At 68.4% G+C, this 24,681-nt stretch overlaps 3 protein-coding genes across 8 annotated transcripts; 2 read left to right on the top strand and 1 right to left on the bottom strand.

Annotated features, from left to right (window-relative positions):
• Positions 1 to 988: 988 nt before the first annotated feature.
• SEMA3B (semaphorin 3B) lies at positions 989 to 14,013 on the top strand. 3 transcript variants are annotated; one of them, XM_087743163.1, is made up of 18 exons: positions 989 to 1,104; positions 8,570 to 8,703; positions 9,590 to 9,747; positions 9,830 to 9,892; positions 9,977 to 10,096; positions 10,172 to 10,265; positions 10,355 to 10,474; positions 10,802 to 10,947; positions 11,042 to 11,156; positions 11,246 to 11,315; positions 11,399 to 11,543; positions 11,653 to 11,872; positions 11,962 to 12,053; positions 12,228 to 12,269; positions 12,383 to 12,540; positions 12,652 to 12,707; positions 12,782 to 12,921; positions 13,022 to 14,013. In XM_087743163.1, the coding sequence occupies exons 1-18, from the start codon at positions 1,004 to 1,006 to the stop codon at positions 13,460 to 13,462; spliced, it is 2,415 nt and encodes an 804-aa protein (XP_087599289.1). In that variant the 5' UTR covers positions 989 to 1,003; the 3' UTR covers positions 13,463 to 14,013. The 3 variants fall into 3 exon arrangements, with proteins under 3 accessions (XP_087599289.1, XP_087599290.1, XP_087599291.1); XM_087743164.1 differs by lacking the exon at positions 989 to 1,104 and adding an exon at positions 1,211 to 1,649; XM_087743165.1 differs by lacking the exon at positions 989 to 1,104 and adding an exon at positions 6,681 to 6,758.
• Positions 14,014 to 14,955: 942 nt separating this feature from the next.
• On the bottom strand, positions 14,956 to 17,351 carry LOC104008725 (2'-5'-oligoadenylate synthase 1). The gene is made up of 6 exons (XM_009460627.2): positions 16,905 to 17,351; positions 16,436 to 16,730; positions 16,181 to 16,356; positions 15,857 to 16,098; positions 15,637 to 15,769; positions 14,956 to 15,557 (listed from the first exon to the last, which is right to left on the bottom strand). The coding sequence occupies exons 1-6, from the start codon at positions 17,184 to 17,186 to the stop codon at positions 15,030 to 15,032; spliced, it is 1,656 nt and encodes a 551-aa protein (XP_009458902.2). The 5' UTR covers positions 17,187 to 17,351; the 3' UTR covers positions 14,956 to 15,029.
• Positions 17,352 to 19,579: 2,228 nt separating this feature from the next.
• IFRD2 (interferon related developmental regulator 2) lies at positions 19,580 to 24,612 on the top strand. 4 transcript variants are annotated; one of them, XM_087743237.1, is made up of 12 exons: positions 19,580 to 19,956; positions 21,049 to 21,165; positions 21,273 to 21,360; positions 21,459 to 21,583; positions 21,667 to 21,824; positions 22,041 to 22,091; positions 22,371 to 22,540; positions 22,645 to 22,750; positions 23,009 to 23,146; positions 23,295 to 23,423; positions 23,498 to 23,593; positions 23,759 to 24,612. In XM_087743237.1, the coding sequence occupies exons 1-12, from the start codon at positions 19,797 to 19,799 to the stop codon at positions 23,837 to 23,839; spliced, it is 1,419 nt and encodes a 472-aa protein (XP_087599363.1). In that variant the 5' UTR covers positions 19,580 to 19,796; the 3' UTR covers positions 23,840 to 24,612. The 4 variants fall into 4 exon arrangements, with proteins under 4 accessions (XP_087599363.1, XP_087599364.1, XP_087599362.1 ...); XM_087743238.1 differs by lacking the exon at positions 19,580 to 19,956 and adding an exon at positions 20,694 to 20,782 and having other exon boundaries at positions 21,513 to 21,583; XM_087743236.1 differs by lacking the exon at positions 19,580 to 19,956 and adding an exon at positions 20,694 to 20,782.
• The last annotated feature ends 69 nt before the right edge of the window (positions 24,613 to 24,681 follow it).

Below are 24,681 nucleotides of genomic sequence, written 5' to 3'. Positions count from 1 at the left end.
GCAGAGGGGCCCTGGGGGGGCCCCGGCCCCCTGGCAAGCTGCCGGCCCCGCGGTGGGGCAGCCCTGGCTCCTCTCCGGCGGGCAGGGGTGGCCCTGCTGCCCAGCGCCTCCCCGCTGGTCCCCCGCACCCTGGAGCCCCGAAAGACCCCGGCGGAGCTCAGCATCGCACGGTGCCCCATGGCTGTGCGCGGCACCCCGCGGCGCGGCACCGCGTGCTGTGCATCCACAGCCTCGCGGCTCCGGGAGGTGCTGGCCTGCAGCCGCGCGGGCGAGAGCCCGGCTCTGCATGGGCAACGTCCCGGGTTCTGCGGCCCCCAGGCCCTCTCCTCCCGCACGGGGCACAGTTCCCAGGGAGGGAGGCTGGGGCCTGGCACCTCACCGGTGCAGCTGGTGCTGGCAGAGCCCCCGGCTCCCCCACTCCCGCCCCACGGCAGGAGCGGCTCAGCCGGCGCGGGCTGCCTGGGCCCAGCCGGGTTTGCCTGTTTCCATGGCTGGAGGCTCCACGGCCTCTGGGACAGCCCTGCCAGCGCCTGGCCACCGTTGCAGCAGGAAAAAAAACCCAACATTTTCTTGCCTTCAGATGGAATTTCCTGTGTTGTTTTTTTATTAAATTGGTGACCGTTGCCTCCCGTGCTGGCGGGCACCACAGAGCCCGGCTCCCTTGCCCTCACGCCTTGCTGGCGGGCAGCTGGGCTGAGCGTGAGCCTCCCTTTTGGAGACAGGGGCAGGCGTGGGTGGCGGGTCAGCCACCCTCCTCCGGGGACGGGCTTTTTCCCATCCCAGCCTGGTGCACTGCCCACTCCGCTCCATCCAGCTGAAGTCACCCTGGTGTGTCCGGCCACAAGACAGACCTTTCTTCTCCCTCCTGCCCCGGCTGCGCAGCTCCTGCCAGGATAAAGCCACCGCATCCCCAGCTCCCGGCATGCCGGGTGGGCGAGAGGAGCCATGCGGCTCTAACCGCCTTGCCCCGGCCGAGAGCTCGTTACACATTTACCCCACGTTAATGAGGCGGCACAGGCTGCTTCTGGCCTTCGGACCACAGGGATGCTTCGCAGGCAGCCACCTGGCCCCGCGGCCCCGGCAGGGCTCTGGGGGTCCCGCAGGGTGAGTCCCCCAGGCACGGACACCGTGGTGGCAGCCGTGTCCCCTTCCTCCTCCTCCAGCCCCGCTGGGCCGGGCTTTGCAGGATCAGATGAAGCGGGGGGATGGCAACCAGAGCCTTCACCCTGGCACCCCTCCAGGCAGGGACAGGACCAAGCAGGCAGGGACGGATCCTTGGGGACGTCGGGATGCTCCACGGCTGCGATCGGGGACCCAGAGCTCGCCTGCACCTCTCCCACCTTCCCAACGCAGGCGGAGGGGGTGGCGGCACCCTGGGGAGCCCCGGGGTCCTGAGGGGCTGTCCCCAAGCGGCCGGCCGGGTCACTGGGTGCATGGGGAGGACACGGGACACAGTCGCCTTTTGTTGGTGCCGGCCCCGGGAGCAGGGACCGGGGCTTTGCGTCCCCTCCCTCCGCCCCCGCCGCCGGCGGGACTGGCGCCCGGCACCGGCGATTTGGGGTTTAAAGAGCAGGCAGCAGCCACAGCCCTGGCTCACCCACCGGGCAAGGAGGCAGGCGAGCTCCGGCAGAGCCCACACGCCGTAGCAGGTGAGACGGCGGCCACGGGGCACCGGGCTGCCCCGCCGAGGGGGGCTGCGGGGTCAGGGAGCCAGGGCAGTGGAGCTCCCCGGGGGGATGCCGGGTCCTGGTCTCCCCTGGGTGGGTTCTGGGTGCCGGCGGGCACGGACGCGGTCCTGAGAAGGAAGCGGGGCAATGCCGGGCACATGCCGTCTCCTTGTCCCCATCACCCTGTGGCTGAGTGGGGACCCCTGAGCCCTGTCCCAGCCGAGGCAGTCAGGGCCAGCACAGCCTCACTGGGGGGCTTCCCAAGTGATGCCCCTTCCCCAGGGCGCTGGTTTATGGGAAAGGGGGGTTTACCCTGTGCCCTCCCACCCCTGGCTCCTCCACCACGTTCGCCGGCTCGGCCCTGGGCAGGGCTTGCCCTGGCTGACACCTGGGTGAGCTCTGAACCATTCAGGGAAGAGGGGAGCCCGACGTCGGGCAACCGGGCTGGGCAGGAGCGGGAGCTGGGCCGGCAGACAAGGCCCTATTGTGCTGTGCTGGGGCCGCCGGCTTGCCCGTCAATAGCCGCATTATGCTCGGTGGCGGCCCCCCAGCCTTCCCAGCCACCGCAGCTCTGCGGGAGCACCGTGGGAGGCGATCTGAAGTGGCTGTTGTGTTGGGGGGCCAGGGTGAGAGGAGGAGGGTGGGCAGGCCAGGGTGCCAGGACACCCCCCCCCCCCCCGCCACTGCCTGGCTGGGTGCTGCTGGGTGCCGTGGCAGCGGGATGCTGTGCTCCCCTGTACCGCTGGCTTTGGGGACAAGCTGCCCTGGATGGGGAGCGGGCAGGCTCAGGGGGCACCCGGGCACCCCTGTCCCTGCTCCCCTGCCCTCACCGTCCGGCCTGGCATCGCCCACGCCCAAGGTGGCCACAGCCGGGCTGCACTGCCAGGTGCTGCCCCGGGGCAGGAACGAGCAAGTGGGCAGCGAGGGGCTGACATCAGCCCCAAGTGGAGATGCAGCCGGGCCAGCGGGAGCAGATGAACGGTCCCGCGTGCTTCCTGGCGAGACACGCCCTGGCTAAAATTACCGACCCCGTGGCAGGGACACCAGCCTATTTTTAAAGCCTGGAGGAGCTGGATGCCGCCACTTGGTGTGGCACAGAGCAGGGCCGGAGGGGCTGGGGCAGGGCAGCAGGCAGGGGGGCTCAGCTAGCATCATTCCTGCCCTGCCACTGGGATGGGGAGAGGGCTGGGCCAGTGGCAGAGAGCCTGCATGCCGTGTCCCATGCACCATGGCTCTGCTGAGGCTTCTGCCCCACTGGAATGTTTTTGGGAAGCTTCAAGCTCAGTGGTTTTCAGTGCACAGGACACAGCCCCTCTGCCTGCCCTGGAGCCTGGTTGCCGGTGGCCACAAAGTTGAGGGCAGATGGTCACCCCAGGGCAGCAGCATGGGATCCTAGAAGCCCAGGATCCCTCCCTTTCCGAAAAAGCCATTGCGCTGCACCAGGAGGATGGCTGCCTCCTTCTTCATCACTGCCCCAAAGGTTCACCGTGCACCCCACGGCTCGGTCCCAAAGCAGGGACACCTGATGATGGCACCCCAGATGTGCTCAGGCACCAGGATGCACCCAGTGCCCCACATCCCCTGGGTGGCCCGGCTCAGCCCGGCACAGGGTGGGGACAATTAAAAAGGGATTAGCCGGGCTACTCTGGCATGGTGCTGCCGGGAGCCGGTACCTAATCCTGGCAGGAATGTGCCGAGGCCACATGGGTCCCTGCTGCAGGGGTCTCACACCATCATGTTGTGGTGGTGGGGGTGGATGGAGGGTCGGGGGGGTGACTCCATAGACGGGGTGTGAGCCCTGAGCTGCTGCCCCCCGGGGACATCGCCACCACACTGCACTACGAGGAAGCAGCTGGCTTGGGCATGTTTGCTTGCCACCAGCCTAGGCCCTCACACCGGCACGCTTGGCACCCCATGGGCTGCCATGTGGCGGCCACCTGAGGCCTGATGCCAGCCTGTGGCCATGCAGGGACACACCACGGGGACACGCAGCCACTTCCCTGCCTTGGTGCACAGCTGAGCCAGGTGTGCCAGTGAGGAGACGCCGGCATGACCATCAAAGTGGTGATGGGAGAGATCGCGGTGTTCATGGTACGGCAGGGCTCACCTCTCCCCTCTGGAAAAGCCCCAGGCTGCAGTGGGGAGCAGGACTTGGGATGGGGAGCCAGCCTAGCCAGGGATGGAGGAGCCATGCGGGCAGCCAGCGAGGGGGCTCGTGCCGGGAGGACTCCCAAAGGAGCTCTTAAAGCCATGTCTTTGGTGCCATCACAAACCACTGAGGGCTTTTTGGGGTGGCCAGGCCTGGGGGGTACCAGCTCGAGGAGGGTAACCCCATGCCCGGGCCATGGGTGCAGGCTGGGATGAGGATGCCTCTCCTCCCTCTGCTCCCTCTTCTCTCCCTGGCAAGCTGGCAGTGTCACCAGGAGTGCTGGCAAAGGCCACCCCATTGCACAAGCACATCTCTTGGCTGTGGCTGTGCCAAGCCCAGGTGGCACAGGGACACCTACAGCACCAGTTGGCACGATGCAGCTCACCTTGTCCCCCTGGGTTTTTGGCCAGCCCTGGCCATGATGGCTCCACTGGGGCAGAGGGATGATCCCCAGCCCCCAGGGAGACAGGGTGCCACCCTGCAGCCGCCTCACCCTGCGTCACCTCACAGGCCCCCACAGCATCGCCAGGGCTCTCCCAATGAGGTACTGCTCCCACTTGGGGTGCAGGATTTGTCCCCATCCCAGTGGGTAGCGGATACCCATCCTGGCCTGTCTCCCTCTGTGCGGGCTTTCCAGCAGCCACTGGTCCTGGTCACTCATCCAATGGCACGGATACATCCCGTGCTGTGCCGGCTCGCCTGCCAGCACAGGAGGTGCAGGAGCCGTTGGCTGCTGCCTGCTGCCGTGCCGCCCCCGAGAGCCCTGCGGAGGTGGAGAGGAGCTGTTTCCTACCACAGACCGCTGGGGGCTTGGGCGCTGCCGGTGGAGCTACAGATGTTTGCCAGAGCCGGAACCGCTGGGGGAGATTTGGCCGAGGCAGTGATCCCCAGGCACGGATCTGCCAGCGGCAGGGAAGGGATCAAAGAGCGAAGGTGCCGGCACCTGCTTGCGCTGCCGGCGGTGACACCCCCGTGCTGGCGGGGAGCCAGGCCACCGGCACCCCACCGCGCCGCCCTCCATGGGGCTGGCAGGGAGCACAGGGATGAGGGTGGGATGCCGGTGGCAATGCCCATCCCAGCTGAGGACTGTCACCACACCAGTGCCCGGTGGCTTCGGCGCTTGCCAGGAAACCCGGCAGGGCGGGAAGGGGTGGCCAGCGGGTGACGTGGCGCATCCCTCCCGCGCCATTTTTTCCGGGATGGAAGCCCGGCCCTTCTGATGCCTGATGGTTTCTCCAGGCAGAGCCACTGCTGATGAGGTCCCCACAGGGCTCCGGGGCTGGGGTGACGGTGATTCCACCCAGCCACCTCGCCATGCGTGCCGGAAGCAGCGCCGGGTGGAAAGGTCCCAGCTGGGTGGAGGGAAACTGAGGCACAGTGCTGGCACAGCAAAGGAAGGTGCCCATTGTGCAGGGTTGGTACAGCAGGCGGGGAGGGTGGGGGGGGACCACCAAGCCCAAAGCCCTGCCGCAGCGCCTGGGCAAAGTCTTGCAGCAGATCAACCCCTGCTGTATCAGTGCCAGTGGCTCCCCTGCCACCCGTCCCCTCGCTGTCCCCGTCCTCCTCACCACGTGTGACGCTGGGCTGGCACTTGGTGCCGCGGCATGACTGGGAGGGGAATGGGCGGCGGCGCCGGGGCAGAGGGTGCCGCCAGTCTGCTGGCACACCAGTGCACCCGGGCCAGCAGCAGGAGGGTTACCGGCAGCGAGACGGAAGGGCATTGCCCGGGCACCCTGCCTGGCACGGCTCCTCCTGCCTGCTGCTGGCCTGCACGTCTCCCACTGCCTGCTGAACCCGCTGCCTGCCTGCGCCAGCTGTCTACCTGCACCTGCACCTGACCTGCCTGCACCCGCTGCTGGGCTGCCGGCACCTGCTGCCAGCCTGTGCCTGCTGCCGGCCTGCCTGCACCCGCTGCCGGCCTGCCTGCACCTGCTGCCGGCCTGCCTGCGCTCATGGCCGGCCCACCTGCACCCGCTGCCTGCTGGCACCCGCTGCCTGCTTGCACCTTCTACCTCCCCACTCATGCTGGACCTGCCTGCTTGGACTCCTGCACCCGCAGGGAGGGACAGCCAGGGGTGCGGGGGGGGAGAAGGCAGGGGATGGCCCCCGGGGCAGCTCCTGTGTCCCCCCCACCCGGAGCCCTGCCCGCCGAGGCGCGCGTGGCCCCGCTGCCGGCACCGCTCGGCACTTGCTATTCTTGGCAGCGGTGGCTGGAAAATGGGAGGCAGCAGAGGAATTTTGTTTGCTCCGGGCTGGGCCCGGGCCAGACATCTGGGCTGCAGCTGAGCGGGGTGCGGAACCTGCCCCCCGCCGCCCCCGGCACGGCCCCTGGTGCCCCCCGGCGTGGCCCCAGCACACCCCGGCACTGCTCCTGGCACCCCACGCCCGGGCAGGCAGCACCTGGCTGGCAGCTGCCCACCCCAGGGACGAGGTGGCCCGGCCACTCGTGTGCCGAGCCACTCGTGTGCCGAGCGTGGCGTGCTCAGCTCTGCCATGAGTGTGGCGGGTGTCACCGCGGGTGTCACCGTGGGCCAGGCAGGGTAGCAGCATGGGGGGGGTGGTGAGTGTGCCCGGCTGACTTTGCACGCTTGTGCTTGCATGTGAGTGTGAGTGGGTGCGTTTGCACGTGTCTGAGTGTGCCTGGGTGCTTTTGCGTGTGTGTGTTTGCACACGCGTGTGAGTGCGTCGGTGTGTGTTTGCACACGCGCGTGTGCAAACGTGCAAGTGTCCGTGAGTGTGTTTGCACGGGTGTGAGGCTGCCTGGCTGTTTGCACGTGCCCCTGTCCGCACGTGTGCGCCTCTCCTTGCACACGAGCGTGCGTGTGCAGGCGTGTGTGCCCGCCGCCCGCCCCGCCCCGCCCCGCCCCGCCGGGGCCGCCCCGCTCCCTCCCGGCGGACGCGGAGGGCGGGGCCGGGCCGGGCCGAGCCGAGCCGGGACCCAGGTGGGTGCCGGGGGCCGGGCAGGGTGCGGGGGCTGCCGGGGCCGGGGGGGCTCCCGGGGCCGGTACGGGGAGGGGGGTGGCCCGGGCCGGGGTCTCTGCGCTGCCGTCGGGGGTCTGCCCGGGCTGGTAGCGGGGGCCGTGTGCCGGCTGGCACCGGGGGGCTGGGTCTGCCCGGGCTGGCACCGGGGGGCTGGGGGGGGGGGGGCTGGGTCTGCCCGGGATGGCACCGGGGGCCTCGGGGGGGTTGGCACCGGGGGTCTCGGGGACTGGATCTGCCGGTGCTGGCACCGGGGGTCTCCAGTGCTGCCGCTGCTGCCCGCCCCCCCCAACCTGTCCCCGGGGCAGCCGGCGCGGGGCTCCGTGCCCGGGGCCTGCCCTGGCCCCTCGGCTGGCGCTGGCAGGTGCCGCGCAGGCGGGAGGACGCCGGTGCCCCCGCCGCGGCCCTCGCTCGCCGGCAGCCGCGGGAGCCTCGCCCCGGTGCCTCTGGAAATGCAATTAGCGCCCGCCGCCCTCACGCCAGGCCACCGGGCACCCAGCCCCACGGCACTGTGCCCGGCCAGGGCCCTTGCCCGCTGCCTGCTCCTCGCTACCTGCTCCTCGCTGCCTGCTGCCTGCCCGGGACCCGCTCCCTACCCTGCCAGCCCGGGAGGGGGCTGCCCCTGCCCACAGGAGCCCAGGGCAAGCCCTGGCCGGCGGTGCTGGACAGCAGGCAGACGTGCCCAGATCTGTGCCGGGCACTGCCACGCACGTGTGCTCCCCTGGCCCGGCACCCACCGCGGCCTGGCTCACGCTGTGCCTGAGCGGGGTGGCAAAACCTGGGGTGGTTGCAATGAGCGCCAGTGTCGCAGTGGGGCTTCAGTCATCACCAGTGTCCCGGTGAGGCCCCGGTGGCTGCAGCACGGGTGAAACCCGTCGGCTGTGCCGGGGGCCAATGACCGGCATGGCCAGGCTTGTGCTTCACACGCGGCGCAGGGAGGTGCCGGCTGGCACGTCCTGGCTGCCTGCTGCCTGCCACGGTGTGGCCGGCGGGCGAGGCGGGGAGCTGCGTGTTGGCACGATGCTCACGATAACCATCACCTCCCGCTCCCTGGGGGAGAGCGTGCCGGCGCTGGAGCCAGAGGAGCTCTTCCCCTACCCTGTGGTGGGCACCCATGATGGTGGTGGGCACACTGGTGTGGGCCCCTCAGGGGGATCTGGGCACCTGCTTGGCCAGAGCCCCCCCAAACCCAGCTCCTGTTCGCAGGGTGGTACGAGAAGGGCCGGGGGCCAAACAGCAGGGGTTGTAGCAGTGGGGGAAACTGAGGCACGGGACCCTGTGGCTCCCACCATGGCCAGCTTGCCTGGTGCTCGGGAGTCCGCTGCCTGTCCAGGGTGCCCTGTCCAGCTGGCACCACCCCGGTGCTCGCCCCATCCCCACAGGACAGCTCTGTGCTTGTGGGCAGGAATGGGTAGAGCCCAGTGCCCTCCTGCCGGCCGGGCTCAGGAAGGCATGGGGAGGGCTGGGTGCTGCTTGGCCAGGCTGCCTCAGTTTCCCCTCGGGCAGGAGCAGGAGGGCTGCTCCTGGGGCCTGTTTGGTTCAGGGTCAGATTAACGGGGGCTTAAAAACTGGGGAGGGACGTGGCTGGCCCATGTCCTCCAAGTGATCACTGGGTCAAGCCCAGTGGGGAGATCCCCTCGTGCCGTGCCGGGGTTGCCCTATGCCGATGCCTGGGGCTCTCCGGATCCCATCGCAGTGCTGGGGAGGGATCGTGGTCTGGGGGCTGCGGGGAGGGGGCTGTAACCTGAGCTGAGGTCTTTCTTCTCTGCCCCAGCCGCGGGGCTGACAGCCAGGCCCCGGCCATGAGCCGCACACTGCTCCTGCTCCTGCTCCTGCTGCGCGGCCCTGCCGCCGCTGCCGGCCGCCCCCCGCCTGCCGCCACCCCCCGCCTCAAGCTGGCTTTCCCCGGTGAGCGTGGGACACAGGCAGGGTGGGGGGATGCGGGGTCGGGCACGGGTGCACTGGTGCCGTGTCAGCACCCAGCATTGTCACGGGGGACGGGAGCATCTTAGGGGGAGCAGGGGGCGGCATGGCGGGAGGTGTGTGAAACCCCTGCGCTGCCACCTCACGGGCACCAGTGCTGCCCTCCCCACGGGCTGCCAGGCATTGGCCTGGGCTGATGAGTTCCTCCTTTGATGCCAGACCCCCAGGGCCACCTGCCTGCCCTCAGGGCCATGCCTGCGCTTGGGCCTTCGCTCCCGGCCCCTGGCATGTGCCGGTTCAGGTGCCTATCCCCCTGCGGTGCACCATGGCCGGCACTCCCCAGTCCTGGCTGTGCCATGCCTGGCAGGGACACCGTGTCAGGCGGGGAGCTGATGCTGTGTCCTGGCTGGCCACCCTGTGGGCTCCGGCGCGGCGCAGGGGTCTTTGTCCGGCGGCGGGTCCTGGCGAGCGCTCTTCTCCCAGCCTGACAAAGGGCTGTTTGTTCCCGCCGCGGTGGGATTAGCTCCACCGGGCAGGGAATGGCCCCTGCTCCCCCACTGCCTGCCACCAGGGTGGGCGGTGCAGGGGTGGGTGCCGGGACGGCACGGGGATGGGTGCAGGGTGGTGTAGGGATGGGTGCCGGGCCAACACAGGAAAGTGCTGGGTGGTGTGGGGATGGGTGCTGGGCTGGCACGGGGTTGGTGAACCTGGTCAAGCGAGTGCGACAGGTTTGGGGGAGGGGATGGCACGGTGAGGGGCCTTGGCCAGACCCAGGTCCCCCTGGGGCGTGTGTCTGGGGCAGGGGAGTCTGCCGGGCAGCGCCGAGTGCCGTGGCGGTGCCGGGCTGAGCAGTGCCGGCGGGTCCCGGCAGAGCTGCGGGCTCGCCACGGGCTGCGCCTCTTCGCGCTGGAGCGCTCGTGCTGCTACGAGGCCCTGCTGCTGGACGAGGAGCGTGGCCGCCTCTTCGCTGGTGCCCAGAACCACGTCCTCTCCCTGGCCCTGGACGACATCAGCCAGCGGGACAGGAAGGTAACAGGGGACAGACGGACACGCCAGCTGGGCAGCCCCATGTACACCCCAGGGCTGTGAGCATCCCCCTCTCCCCCTGCAGATCTACTGGCCAGCACCGGTGGAGTGGAGGGAGGAGTGCAACTGGGCTGGCAAGGACATCACCGTGAGTGCCAAGGGGTGCCAGGGGGTGCCAGGGGGCTACCGGGGGGCCACCCCAGCGCCGCCTCCCCATGCCCTCCACCCCCAGGCCGAGTGCATGAACTTCGTGAAGATCCTACACCCCTACAACCAGACCCACCTGTACGCCTGTGGCACTGGTGCCTTCCACCCCGTCTGCGCCTTCGTGGAGGCCGGCCAGCATGTGGAGGTGAGCCCCCCCCCAGCACTGCCATGGCCCCCGGCTGCTGCCGCCCGCCCGCCTCCCGTCCTTACCCCCCTCCAGGAGCCCGTCTTCAAGCTGGATCCCCAGCGTGCCGAGGACGGCAAGGGGAAGAGCCCATACGACCCCCGGCACGCAGCCGCCTCCGTCCTTGTGGGTAAGGGAGAGCCAAGCCCGGCACCCGGGGGCAGTGCGGCAGGGGGGTGCGGGGAGGTCCTCTGTAACGCTTCCCTCGGTGCCTTCCAGGCGAGGAGCTGTACTCCGGGGTGGCCACCGATCTGATGGGCCGTGACTTTACCATCTTCCGCAGCCTGGGCCGGCGTCCCTCCGTCCGCACCGAGCAGCACGACTCCCGCTGGCTCAATGGTCAGTGCCGGGGAGCAGGAGGGCAGCGGGGCGGCAGCGGGACCGCTGGCACCCCAGCGCAGCATCACTGCTGCCTGGAGGCATTGGGGCAATAAGTCCTCCAGGCTCAGCCACACCCCGTCCTCCGCTGCCTGCGGAGGGTGATTTGGGGGGTCCCTATGCCCCCTGCAGACCCCCAGTGCCCGGTGGGGTCCCACCCTCGCTCTGCCTCTGCCCTGCAGCTGGGCGGGGGGGGTCTGCACCCTCCTGGGACCCCAGTGGGTGCCCCAGGGTCCCTGGGGAGCAGAGCTAGCGAGGGCACTGGAGGCAGCACCTCTCTGTCCCCAGAGCCCAAATTTGTGGCCGTTTTCTGGGTGCCGGAGAGCGAGGACCCCGATGATGACAAGATCTACTTCTTCTTCCGTGAGACGGCGGTGGAGCGGCAGCAGGGGCTGGGCAAGACCAGCTTTGCCCGCATTGGCCAGATCTGCCGGGTGAGAGCATCCGTGGGTGGGTGGGCTGGGGGCCAGGGGTGCCCGTGGGTGCCACCTGCCACTGTTGATGTCGGTACCCTCCCTCTCCTGGCAGAATGATGTGGGCGGGCAGCGCAGCCTGGTGAACAAGTGGACGACCTTCCTGAAGGCTCGGCTCATTTGCGCCGTGCCAGGACCCGACGGGGCGGACACCCACTTCGATGAGCTCCGTGAGTGGGGGGGGTGGGGGTGGCCCCCCAGGGTGCCCATGGGTGGCCCTGGCACATTAGGGCGGCACTGACACCCTCCCGGCTTGCAGGGGACGTCTTCCTGCTGCAGACAAGGGACAAGCGCAACCCCCTGGTCTATGCCGTCTTCTCCACCTCCAGGTCGAGCTCCCTCCCCAGTGCCTACCCTGTGCCCCGACAGTGTCCCCCTTGCCCCTCACATCGCCTCCTCTCTCTCCCGCCAGCTCCGTTTTCCAGGGCTCGGCCGTCTGTGTCTACACCATGGCCGACATCCGCCGGGCTTTCCTGGGCCCCTTTGCGCACAAGGAGGGTCCCAACTACCAGTGGGTGTCGTACCAGGGGCGCGTGCCGTACCCCCGCCCGGGCATGGTACGTGGCACAGGGGCAATCCTGGCTGGTGCCACTGGTGGGATGCTGGTACCTGGGGTGGGGGCCATGGGGAGCGAGACCCCGCTCAGGCAGCGCTGCCTCCCCGCAGTGCCCCAGCAAAACCTTCGGCACCTTCGGGTCCACCAAGGACTTCCCAGATGAGGTGATCCAGTTTGCCCGGCACCACCCACTGATGTACAACCCAGTGCTGCCCCATGGCCAGCGCCCCCTCTTCCTCCAAGCCACCGTGCCCTACACCTTCACCCGCATCGCGGTGGACCGCGTCACTGCTGCTGATGGCCACTATGACGTCCTCTTCATCGGCACAGGCACGTGGTGACTCTGGGCCTGCGGCAGGGGGGGAGAGCTGGGGGCTACCGGGGCTGGGACCCCCGGCCTCACCCCTCCCTGCCCGCAGACATGGGCACAGTGCTGAAGGTGGTCTCGGTGCCCAAAGAGAGCTGGCACCGCATGGAGCCGCTGCTGCTGGAGGAGCTGCAGGTCTTCCAGGTGAGAAGGGGGGCTCTGCAGTCCCCTAGTCAGACCCCCCTCCCCGGCACCCCCTTGTGCTGCCTGTGCTCCAGGTCTTGCTGGGGCACGCCAGCTGCCGGGACATGGGAGCCGGCAGCCTGGATGCCTGGGTCCCCCCGCACACCCTAACTCCTGCTTGCATTCTGCCTGCAGGATGCCTCCCCCATCACCAGCCTGCAGCTCTCCTCCAAGCGGGTAAGGGGGGACCCCGGGTGGGTCCCCATGTCCCACCCTGGCTCTGCCTGGCCCTATGCTGCAGTGCCAGGGTGCTCAGCTCCACTCTGTTCCTGCCCCCCCCCCCTCCCCAGCAACAGCTCTACGCTGGCTCGGCCGTGGCGCTGGCCCAGCTGCCCCTGCACCGCTGTGGTGCCTATGGCAAAGCCTGTGCCGAGTGCTGCCTGGCCCGGGACCCCTACTGCGCCTGGGATGGCACCGCCTGCACCCGCTACGTGCCCAACACCAAAAGGTAGGTAACGTGCCAGGGTGCAGTGCTGGGGCAGCCAGCCTGCCCCGAGGCCACGGTGAGGGGTGCAGGTTGTGCTGCCACAGCCCCTGCTCCTCCGCCACCTTCCCGCAGGCGTTTCCGCCGGCAGGACGTCCGCAACGGTGACCCCAACGTGCTCTGCTCCGAAGGTGAGCCAGGACCCAACCGGGGGGGTCAGCCCTGCCGGGGTGGGGTGCTGACAGCTGGGCCATGTCCCTCCTAGACCCCCGGCGGGGCAGCGTGCCCCAGAAGCAGCTCTATGGGGTGGAGGGCAGCACTGCCTTCCTGGAGTGTGTCCCCAAATCCCTGCAAGCTCGTGTCCTGTGGACGTACCAGCGCACCCCGGATGACCCCCAGCGAGAGGTAGGCTTTCCCTGGCCAGGTGCCACCAGCGGTGGCCACCATGCAGTGCCACCATGCAGTGCCGTGCCAAGCTAACGACCTGTCCCCGTGGGTGCCACAGGTGCAGATGGACGAGCGGGTGGTGTGGATGGAGCGGGGTGTCCTGCTGCGCAGCGTGCAGCGCTCCGATGCCGGCCTCTACTTCTGCCATGCCACCGAGCATGGCTTCACCCAGCCCCTGCTGCGGCTCTCCCTGGAGGTGATCGGCGCCCGGCAGGCGGCGGGCATGGCCCCTGCCGGTGATCCCCAGCTCGCCGCCGGGCCCCCAGGCCGCAAGGTCTGGTACCAGGACTTCCTCCAGCTGGTGGAGCACCCACCACTGGGGGCTGCGGACAGGGTCTGCCAGCGGCTCTGGAGCCGGGGGAGACCCCCGCCACCACCCCGCGCCTACGCCAGACCCCCCGGCCGCGGGCAGGGTGAGGAACCACGCAAAGCCCGCCGTCGGCGCACCCATGAGAGGCCGCGGGCTGAGCGGGGCCCCCGCAGCGCATCCCCCTGGTGACCCTGGGGCCGGCCCCGGGTGCCGGGCTCTGCCTAGGAGCGGGGCTGCGGGCAGGGGCAAAGCCCCCCGCTGGCCTCGGCCGCCTCGCTGGCAGCACCGGAGCTGGGCGCAGGCAGCGGCGGGGGGCTGCAGCTCCGGGGCCAGGAGGGCAGCTGGGCTGACCGCCCCCCCCTCCACCAAGGGGCCACCGGCCGCCCGTGCCACCGGCTCCAGCACCAGTGGGGGGACCCAGCCGGCTGCCAGCACCGCAGGGTCACCGAAATATTTATTAACGACTGTTACAGATGAATGTAAACCTGCCCCAGCGGGGGGGTAGCAAGGCCAGGCTGTGCCCCCTCCAGGCATGGCACCGTGGGGGGATGGGGCAGCAGGGCCACCCTTGGGTCCTGGGGGGCCATGGGCAGGAGCAGGACCTCAGAGGGGCAGGACGGGCACTGGCAGGACATGGGGGACCCGGCAGGAGGAGGGGTGCCCGGGAGTGAGATGGGGGGGGCACGGAGGTGGTGCCCAGCACCCCGGGTGCAGACCAGCGGCGCAGGGGGGCTTGTACTAATTGAGCACAATAAAGCAGAGGATTCAGCCCAGGCTCCCGCGTCTGCCCCAGAGCCGCAGGGAGCACTCAGGGTGGGCAGGCTGGTGCCCTACAGCAGGGAGCCCTGCTGTCAGTCTGAGCCAAGAGGGTCGGGGTGCTCGGCAACACCCTGGGGGGGCTGGGGGGTCCGAGTCCCGTGGGGACATCGCCAAGGCCAATGGGGTCCCTCCAGGCTTGCAGCTCCCCACACTTTCGTTTCTGGAAGATGAAAACCGAAACAGAAACTTGGTGTTTCCCCAGTGCCGCCAGCCCAGCGTGTAATGCAGTGACGGGAGGTGACTTCAGTGTCTGCTGCTTCCTACTGCCTGCGGTGGCACCAGGGCCCCTGCTGATACTGGTACCAGCCGTGTCCCATTGCCTGGGGTGACATCAGGCCCCCCAGTGCCACCAGCACCAGCTATGTCCCAGCACTGGCTGCACCTCAGCCCAGACACTTGAGCCCCTGGAGTGGGCACAGGCAGGGGCTGGTGCAGGCAGGGCACCCCCAGCCCCCAGGCAGGGTCTGGCGCAGTGTCCCTGTGGTGGGACGCTGCCTCCGGCCAGCTGGGCACCCAGGGGAGACCCTGGGCAGGGGCCCCCCGGGGCTGGGGCCACCTTAACTCCCTGGCGGTGATTGGGGTGGTGGCCCAGGGAGGTTTAAAAGCTGCTGCAGGCAGGAGCAGCAGAGGGGAGGCAGAGGATGGAGGTGTTTCTTTCCTGAGGTCCAGCTGGCACCAGACTGGCACCCCTGACCCCACTGGGCATCCCGGGCTTGGGCAGCACTGCTGCTCTGCACGCATGTGTCCCTGTGCCATCCCAGGACCTGGTGGCATTGAGGTCTCCCCTCATCTCAATGGGGTCCCCCTTGACCACCCCACCCTGTGCCACTTGGCACCGTCCCCAACCCAGCGAGCAGCATGAGGATGTGCCAAGGTATTTATTTCCAGCACGACAAGGAGAGGGTACAGGGCTGTGGGCTGGTGCCAGGGGCAATGCTCAGGAGGGTGAGCAGGCGGGGAACTGGGGGTCCTGGGGGCCCGCACCCCCCCGGAGCCGCAGGAGCAGGAAGATGGTGCTCCTGGGCTGGACGTTGTAGTGCTCCAGCATGTGCCGGTCCTCCAGCTCCCTGGAGCCATACGTCAGGCGCTGCTGGTCGGCGGGAGGCCCCTGCCGGGCGTGGATCTGCTCCTTCAGCTGCCGGACGGTGTCAGTGGGCTGCACCGTATAGGTGGTGGTCCGGTTCTTGTCATCCTTGACGAAGACCTCCATCGCCTGGGGCTTGGTGTGCAGCAGCATCAGCGTGGTATTGTAGAAGATGCCGTGGGTGGCCAGCGTCTTGTTGTCCTGCAGGATGAGGGTGCTCCTGTTTGGCTCCTGCTGCGCCAGGCGCTGGCTGTACCGGGGGATGCCCCACTCCTGCTCGATCTTCTCCTTCAGCTGCCAGATGGTGGTGCACGGGCTGACAGTCATGCTCAGGCTGGTGCCTACCAGCTGCCTCACCTCAATCGTCACGAGCCGGGCTGGCTGCGGGGACAGGAGAATAGGTGGGCAAAGCCAGCAGGGGCAGGAGGGGCCACGATGCCGCAGGTGCAGGCAGCCTTACCTGCACATTCCAGGGCTGGGCAGCATTGACACAGGGCAGCAAACAGCAGCGGGCAGCTTCCTGCGCCACCAGGTCCCAATTCTTGCCTTGGCCCAGGATCCCCGTGGGGTCGGCGGGGTCCAGGATGACAGGGCTGCAAACACAGAGGGAGGGCGTTGCCGCCAGCCCCGGGCAGTGCTGTGGGGCGGGTGGCACACATCCCACTGGGCATGGTCCTCACCGGGGCCTGCACAGCAGCCTTTTCACATGGGCACCTATCTGGCTGTGCTTGAGTGAGTAATACGTCTCCCAGTAGATGCAGATCTCCCGGTGCCGGCACAGCAGCTCCAGCACTGTACGGAAGCCCTCGGCTGTGCTGAAGGACTCGTGGGAGCCCGTGCCCTCCTCCCAGACGTAGATGGTCAGCAGCTCCAGGGCATACTTGGGGGGCAGGTCTGCATTAGGGTACTTTGGCTTCAGCAGCTGGGGAGAAGACAGGGATGGGGGTGAGAGCTGGCCAGGGCAGGTGCCCAGTGGGTGCCGGGGAAGCCAGGCAGCCCCTCACCTCCTTGTACCAGTGCTTGACCAGCCGCAGGAGGTTCTTCAGCTTGGCAGGGTAACGCTTCACAAACTTCTTCTGCAGCTCGGTGAAGCAGGGGGAGAACTCCCCGGGGCCACCATTGGCATCCAGGAGCCCCACGTACACCCCCACGTCTGGCGGGGCATCCCGGCTCACCTGCCCTGTGGGGCAAGTAGGAGGGTGAGAGCCATCCCGGCGCTGATGCCCCAGCCTGGCCCCACGCCAACTCGCAGCCCTTACCCAAGGCATCATAGGCAGGCAGAATGTCCACCTCGATGGACTCCAAGGTCTCCTTGGAGCGGAGGGTGAGGCTGAGGGAGCGCGGTGTATTGCCGGGACCCTTGTACCGGGGCTCGCTAATGTTCACGGTGAATGTCAGGGTCTGCCTGCAGGCATGTAGCCTTCTCTCGATCAAATCCAGGATAGACTTTCTTTCCTGCTTCTGCTCCTGGTAGCTGGAGAAGCAGCTGAGGAAGAGCACCACGTCGGCGTCGGAGTTGTTCCGCAGGGCTGTGCCCTTGCCTGCTGAGCCACCCTGCGGAGAGATACCCTGCCCACTCAGCACCGCTGCCCCCCGGCACAAGGATCGCCTGTCACCATTGCTGAAGCTGTCGGGGGAAACTGAGGCAGAGCAGGAGCTGGAGCAGTGGGACAGAGAGAAGGGTGGCAGCAGGGGTGCCGGCTAGCCCCCGAGCTGAGCAGCGCTCACCTTGACGGTCTTGTGGACGCGGATGCTGGTCTCGAAGCAGTCCTCCTTCAGGAAGTCACAGATCTGCTTCACCGTCTGCTTCACCTGCCTGCAGAAATCCGTGCTGGGCTGCAGGGTCTCCATGATCCAGCCGTCCAGCTTGTTGGCGGCCACCGTCCTCAGCCCGTCCATCCTGCCAGCTGTGGTCCCTGTCGCTCCCTCTCCTGCCTGCAGCTGTCTCTCTGCCTGCTCCTGCCTGCAACAGCTTTTAAACCTTGTGGGCCACCACCCCGCTGGCGTCATCTCTGGGAAGTTAAGGTGGCCCCGGCCCCGGGGCTTCGCCTCACCCCAGCCCCCGGCCCCGGCTCCCCGGGGGGCTCCTGCCCACGGGGTCCCCCGGGTGTCCCGGGTGCCGCCGCCGCAGGGGCTGGGAGGGGGCAGGAGGGGCTGCGTGGCACTGCCATCACCCCGGCAGCCGGCTGAGGGGCAGCAGTGACGGTGGCGGCGCAGGCAGCTGCCTGCAGGCTGGGCCTGGGGTGCTGCAGGACTTTGTACCTGGGGGTGTCCGCGGTGGCACAGGGTCTCCCCTGGGTGCCCAGCTGGCCGGAGGCAGTGTCCCACCGCGGGGACCCTGCACCAGGCCCTGCCCGGTGGCTGGGGGTGCCCTGCCTGCACCAGCCCCTGCCTGTGCCCGCGCCGGGGGCTCAAGTGTCTGGGCTGAGGTGCAGCCAGTGCTGGGACATGGCTGGTGCTGGTGGCATGGTGTCACCCCAGGCAATGGGACATGGCCAATGCCAGTGCCACCAGAGGCCCTGGTGTCACCACATTCTATGGGATGCGGCTGGTGCCACTGGAGGCCCTGGTGTCACCCCAGGCAATGGGACACAACTGGCGCCGGCATCACCAGAGGCCCTGGTATCACTGTAGGCAGTGAGACGCAGCTGGTGCCAGTGCCACCACAGGTCCCGGTGTCACCCCCAGCAGTGGGACATGGCCGGTGCCAGCATCACCGCGGGTGCCGGTGTCCCCCGGCAGTGGGACATGGCCGGTGCTGGCATCGGCGGGGGCCCCGGTGTCCCCCGGCAGCGGCAGGCGGTACGGGCGGGACGCTGCTGCCCGCGCCGCCTTAAGCGGCGGCTGCGGCGGAGCCGGGAAATGGGCATTTCTGTTTCTGCTCCAGTTTCGGTTTCTGTCTCCGCCGGCTGGAAACGAAACCGGGACGGGGCCCCCGCGGCGGCTCTGCGCCCCCCGCCCGGTCCCTGCCATGCCCCAGGCGGGGCCGTGGGGGCCGTGGGCAGCCCGGGAGCCGCGGGGTGGGCGCCCGCGGGCAGCCCCACACGCCTGCCCTGGGTCATCCCGGGAAACTGGGAAGAGCCAAAAAACCTGGAACTCCGGCCTTGAAACTAAGGGCGGGGACGGGCAGGGACAGGAGGGTGGGCAGGGGCCGCGGGCAGGCAGGGGCAGTGGGCAGGAGCGGGGGCAGGCAGGAACCAGAGGAAAGGGATGGGGAGTGGGGGCAGGAGCAGGGGCAGGCAGGGGGTCAGGGCATGGGCAGGAGATGGGCAGGGGGTAGGGAGAGGAGGCAGGGATGGGGCAGGGACATGGGTAAGGACGGGGATGGGCGCAAGGTGCAGTCGGGGTCAGGGACAGGGACAAGGATACAGGCAGGGACAGGGACAGGGCAGGGGGAGAGATGGGCAGGGACAGGGGAAGTGGCAGAGATGGGGACAGGGACAGGGGCTGGCACAGCGACAGGAGCAGGGATATGGGCAGGAGCAGGGACGGGTGTCCCCTTAGTGTTGGGTGACAACAGGGCAGGGACCAGGGCCGGAATACAGGCAAGGGCAGGGATACGGGCAGTCTTATGGGCAGGGACAGGGGCAGAAACAGGGACAGGAGCAGGTATTTGGGCAGGGATGGGGCAGGGGTACAGGCAGGGGCAGGGACAAGGACAGAAGCAGAGATACAGGCAGGAGCAGTGCTGTAGAAGTCACTTTTTAGCTCAAATAAGAATCCAAAGACCTGTTGAAGCCTTAGGCTGCGAGCTGTGAACTTTCACCTGGATCTGCTGACCGTATGCTGAACTTCTGCCTCACTACGTGAAGCAAAGCCCCGAAACTGGTGCAAACCAGGAAGATAAGGTGGCCGAAACCGCTGGCAGAAGCTGCAACTATTCAAGATAAGAAAAGGAATGACCTCCCTGGAGACAGGGAAAGGATCCAATGAGGAACAAGAAGACCCCAGACCCAAATATTGCTATTGGACCAAACCATCGCATGAGGGGAGGGGAACTAGACTGTAAGGGTATAATTGCCCAGGGATTTCTTTGTTCGGGGTCCCTCCCCAGAAGCACGCAGCTCGAGCTGCTCTTCACCACTATACCACTCAATAAATTCGCCTGGCGTACATCGTGTCAGAGACTCTGCTTCAGGGAAACCTAGGGTCGAGCCTGAGGGGAGAGAAAGCGCCCGAGGGTGAGCGTGCGTGTGAGCGAGGAGTCGGAAAGGGGCACCCATCGGCTCAGTGGCACTGCCCGCTGTGAAGGGACGCCGGCCCGAGCAGTGAAAGCCTCGGGCGGTGTGTGTGCGACTCCCTGGGGGGTGCGTGAATGCTCGGGCGGTTGCTGCTCCCTTAACAGGAGGAGCGGGGCAGGAGCGGGGGAAAGGACAGAAGCAGGGATATGGGCAGGATGCAGGCAGGGGCAGGGACAGGCGGAGGGACGGGGCAGGGAGAGGAGAAGGGACAGGACCAGCAGCAGGGACAGCGGTACAGGCAGGGGCAGAGCTGTGGGCAGGGACAGGCGTCACGAGCCTTTCACTCCCGGCCCATGCGGCCCAAGGAGCAAGGCCAGGACAGCAAGGCGAGAGTGACGAGAGTTGTTCTTTATTCACGTCCCTTTATCGGACACCCCAGATGTGGTTTCACACGTGGCACACCCTTCGAGGACTGGGGTACAGCACGGTTTGGCCAATCCCCACTTACCCCCCCCCACCTTTGCAAAGCCACCGCAGTTCTATGGCGTCGTCATCCTCCTTTCCTCGTCCGGGCGTCCCTGGAGTCGGTCTGGCTACAGGTGCTTGTCTGTGAGGGCAGGTGACGGGAGGGTCTCGGGGAGGTGTTGGAGGGGCTGGGGTGCTGGCCTTATCTCGGGAGCCCGGGGATAGCCTTCATCCTTTGCGGTGGGGCCCTCCTCCTCCTCCTCCTTCTCGCAATGAGCTGGGGTCCTGTAGCCATGCCTGCTCAACCATAACTATGCAGTATACCACGTAAACTATATGTGTATATATATCTTAAGAAAATTCATGCGATTTCATGTGATAAAGACTAATTGGTACAATAGTTAGGGAATGCAATTTTGCTAACGAGCTGCAGGCAGGGGCAGGGGCAGAAGAAGGGATATGGGCAGGGATAGCAACGGGCCAGGGGTGGAGATAGGGACAGGGCAGGGGCAGGGGCAGGGGCAGGGATCCAGGCACGGGCAGGGATTCAGGCAGGAGCAGGAATTCAGGCAGGGGCAGGGATCCAGGCAGGGATCGATCCAGGCAGGGATCCAGGCACAGGCAGGGGCGGGGATCCAGGCAGGGGCAGGGGCAGGGGCAGGGGCAGGGGCAGGGGCAGGGGCAGGGGCAGGGGCAGGGGCAGGGGCAGGGGCAGGGATCCGGGCAGGGCAGGGGCAGGGCCGGTGCCGGCAGCGCGTGTCCGGCGCCCCCGCGCGATGCACGCCGGGAGCTGCAGTCGGCGGCCCCGGCCGGGGCGCATGCGCAGATGGCGGCGGTGGCTCCCGCGCGGCGGGGCGGGGGCGGGCGCAGGGGCGGGGGCAGAGGCGGGGCCTCCCACCCGGGGAGGGGCGCGGGGTCCGCGCGCGCCGGCCATGCCGCGCTCCCGCCGAGCTGCGCGCCGTGAGTAGGGGCTCGGGCGCGGTGCAGGGCGGGAAGGCGGCGGACCGGACCTGGACGGGCGGCCGGGGGCGGCGGGGCCAGGTCGGGTCGGGTCGGGTCGGGTCGGGTCGGTCTGCCCTGCCCTGCCCTGCCCTGCCGGCAGCGGGGCGCGGGGGCCCGCACAGGCCTCGGGCCTCCGCCTCGGCGGCCCCCGCGCCGTCTGTCCCCCGGTGCAGCCGGGGCCGGGCTGACCGGGCCTTGTCGCCGCTCCCCCTCGCCCCCCGCAGGTGGCCCCGGCAGCGCCCGGGCGAGCTCGCCCGCCAGCGAGGAGGAGGCCGGCAGCGAGGTGCTGAGCCACTGCAGCAGCGCCAGCGAGGGCGCCAGCCCCGGCGAGGAGGGCGCAGGTGAGCCGCGGGGCTGCCCCGCTCGGCCGCGGCCCCTCGGTCTGCCACCGCGGCGGGCGGCGGCGCTGCGGCCGTGCCTCCCCGTGACCCGGGTGCCGCCCCGGCAGGGAGCGAGGGGGCGGGTGAGCAGGGCCAGGAGGAGGAGGAGGCGGAGGACAGGCTGAAGGAGCACATGGACAACCTCCTGGACAAGAGGTGAGGCGCGGCCCTCGCCCCCGGCGCTGCCCGCCGGGGGCCGGGGCCGGGACCCGCCCCGTCCCGGGCCGCCCCTCACCCCCCGCCGCCTCTCGCAGCGCCAGGACGCGGCAGCTGGCGCTGCAGGGCTTGCGCCTGGCCTTCTCCTCCAGAACCCGCTCCGAGTTCCTGCTGGAGCGCCGCCTCACGCTCTCCGACTCCCTGGAGAAGTCGCTCAAGAAAGGTCTGGGCGCCGGCGGGCGCCGGGGCTGGGGGCGGCGGGGCCGGCGGCCGGTGTCTGAGGGAGGTCTCTCGTGCTGCCCGCAGGTAAAGGGGAGGAACAGGCGCTGGCGGGCACCGTCCTCGCCCTCCTCTGCCTCCAGATGGGCTCCGGCCCGGAGGGGGAAGAGGTGTTTCGCAGCCTGAAGCCCCTGCTCGTCAGCATCCTGACAGACAGCGCGGCCAGCCCCAGCGCCCGGCAGAGCGTAAGGCCTGGCCCCGTTCCTCCTGGGCACGGCGGGCACCTTGGCGGCGGGGAGAGCCCAGGCGATGCCTTTGGGGCCCCCGCAGCCGCAGGAGGGCGGCAGGAGTGGGTGCTGCGGGGAGCAGTGGGGTAAAGCGGGGGCACCCTCACCCTGCTTCCCCTTGACCTGGCCCGCCGCTGCCTCCTCTGACTGCCCTTTCCCCGCATCTCTTGCCAGTGTGCCACAGCCCTGGGCATGTGTTGCTACATTGCTGCTGCTGACCTCGAGGTAACTGCGCCCAGGTGTTATCCGTACCCCTGCCGGAGGGCACCCCGGGGGCTGCTGTGCTACCTGCCCTCGGCCCACGGTGCCAGGGCGGCTTGGAGTTGAGCTGAAGGGGAAGCCCACCTCGCAGAGATGGGGCGTCCCGGGTGGAGGAGTCCCTCCTGCCAAGGGGAGCTCCTGGTGCCCCTGGGCAGGGTCAGTCCCCTTTGGTCCCCAGTGTGTGGCTTTGCTTTGGCATCTTCCTGGCGGCTGTGGCCTGACAGGTGGGTTTCCCCCCTCCAGGACCTGGTCTCATGCCTGTCCTGCTTAGAGGGCATCTTCAGCCCCCCCAGCGCAGGTGAGGGGGGCTCAGCACCCACCCAGCACGGCCCTCTGCACTGCAGCGCACTCCAGTCGTGGTCCCTGCTCCTCACCATCTGCCCCCCCTCCCACATCAAGAGCGTCTTGGACAAGTGAGTGGGGTGCGGGAGCTGGTGTGGGGCAGCTGGCTGCGGAGGGGGGAGCCCCTGGGGTGGCACCCGGCCCCCCTGACTCCCCTCCTGCCTTCCTGCCCCAGTCGCTGGCTGAAGCTGCCCCCGCTGCTGTCCAGCAGCAGCGTCGCACTGCGCATCCTGGCCGGGGAAACCATCGCGCTGGTCTTTGAGCTGGCCCAGGACATGGAGGTACGGTGGGGTGCTGTGGCGGCAGGAGGCAACGGGTGGGCAGACAGCAGAGCGGCAAGGAGCTGCTGGCACCGGGACCCTGCTCGTGTCCCGGCTGAGCTGGCACTGATGGCATTGGGATGCGCCAGGCTGGTGTCACCAGCTGGTGCCCAGACAGAGGGGCTGGCCCCGGTGGTCCCCCAGCCCTGTCCTGGCAATGCCAGTGGTGGGCAGTGCCCGGAGCCGCGTCCTCTCCAAACCCCCCTGTTTTTTTGGCAGGAAGATTTGTGCCACCAAGATACAGAGTTCCTGCGTGCCCAGCTCAAGGTCCTGGCTACCGAGAGCAGCAAGTACCGAGCCAAGACGGACCGACGGAAGCAGCGCTCCATCTTCCGGGACATCCTGCGCTTCATCGAGGTACCAGAGGCTGGTGGTGCCCTTCCCTGATGAGCCCGTGGCCATGCGGCTGCTGCCCAGATGCCTGGCAGTTGCCCTCTCTCCTAAGACCTGGGGGACACGCAGGGCTGGTGCCTGGGTTATTGATGATGCCCCTCTCTTCGCTCAGAGCGGGGAGTACCAGGAGGAGACCATCCGATTTGGCCTGGAGTGCATGTACCTGGACAGCTGGGCACGCCAGCGGACCTACCAAGCCTTTAAAGAGGTGCTGGGCTCTGGCATCCGCCACCACCTCCAGGTAGGGGCTGGGCAGCCACACCGGGGGGTGCTGGGCCGGTGCTGGCGGGTGCTGACAGGCCCCTGCTTCCGCAGAACAATGAGCTGCTACGGGAGATCTTTGGCCTCGGGCCCCCCTTGGTGCTGGATGCGGCTGCTCTGAAAGCCAGCAAGGTCTCCCGCTTTGAGAAGGTGGGTGCCCCCACCCAGATTTGTGCCCGCAGTCCCCTCCCGCGCTGCCATGGGCTCCAGCCGAGTGCCTGCCTGCAACCGCGGAGCCCTGAGCACGCTGGGTGCTGGTGGGGGGGTGAGCAGAGGGGCACCCCCTAACCCATCTCTCCTTCCCTCCCCTCCCAGCACCTCTACAACTCGGCTGCCTTCAAAGCCCGCACGAAAGCCCGGAGCCGGGTGCGGGACAAGCGGGTGGACGTGCTGTGATGGGCGGAGGGGGGCAGAGCCCCCAGCCCACCTGGACTGCAGACCCAGCACTGTGAGGGGCAGGTGCCCCTGCCCTCGGGCTTTTATTCCTGTACAGCAGAGTATTTAATGCCTGGAGCTGCCCTACTGGGGGCTGCCCCCTCTTTTATTTTTTTTAACCAAAAAAAAAAAAAAGGATAAAAGAAGAGCGGGGGGGAGGTGGTGGCGTGCGGCTCTGTGCCTGCTCTGTGGCTGGGGCTCCGTGGGGCACAGTGGGAGGGGGTCTCACAGGGCTTCCTGCAGCCCCTTTTGGAAGCAGGGCTCATGTCCCCCTTCCCTGGTCCCGTGGGAGGTCCCCAAAGGGCTGGGCGGGAGGGCAGAGCCCTGTGGGGCAGCTGGCCCTGGTGTCCATGCCTGTGGCAGGAGCGCTCCCCCAGCTCCCCCCTGCCACACTGGGCACAGCCCCTGCCTCTGCAAGCTGGCCTGGCACCCAAGGGGGGCAGAGCGGCGCGGGGCGGCAGGCTCTGCCCAGCCCTGCCAGCTGCCCGCTCTGAGCCCTTTTCCAGCCAAATGCTTTATATGAAATAGTCCTCTTGTGGGAAATTAATTATGGGGGGGGGGGGGGTGGCACAGCAGGTGAGTCCCAGTGCTGCCTGTGCAGCCTCGGGGGCTGCTGCCCGGGCAGGCGTGGGGCTGCACCAGCTGGGAGTGCCTGCTACCCCGGGAATGTATCTATGGTGGTGGTTTTCTAAGACTTTGATTACAGGAGGTAATTAAAAGGCTAATTGAAGGGTGCCTTCTGCCTTGTTGTGAAGAGGAAGGGCTGTCACTGGGGTGGGTGCCAGTCCTTGCAGCCCTGTCCC

The sequence above is a fragment of the Nipponia nippon genome, unplaced genomic scaffold (assembly GCF_047370975.1).
Source record: "Nipponia nippon isolate SJK-2023a ecotype South Korea unplaced genomic scaffold, ASM4737097v1 scaffold_9, whole genome shotgun sequence".
NCBI classification, from domain to species: Eukaryota; Metazoa; Chordata; class Aves; order Pelecaniformes; family Threskiornithidae; genus Nipponia; species Nipponia nippon.
Note: the sequence above shows the minus strand (reverse complement) of the source record. Positions and strands in the feature narration are given on the sequence as shown.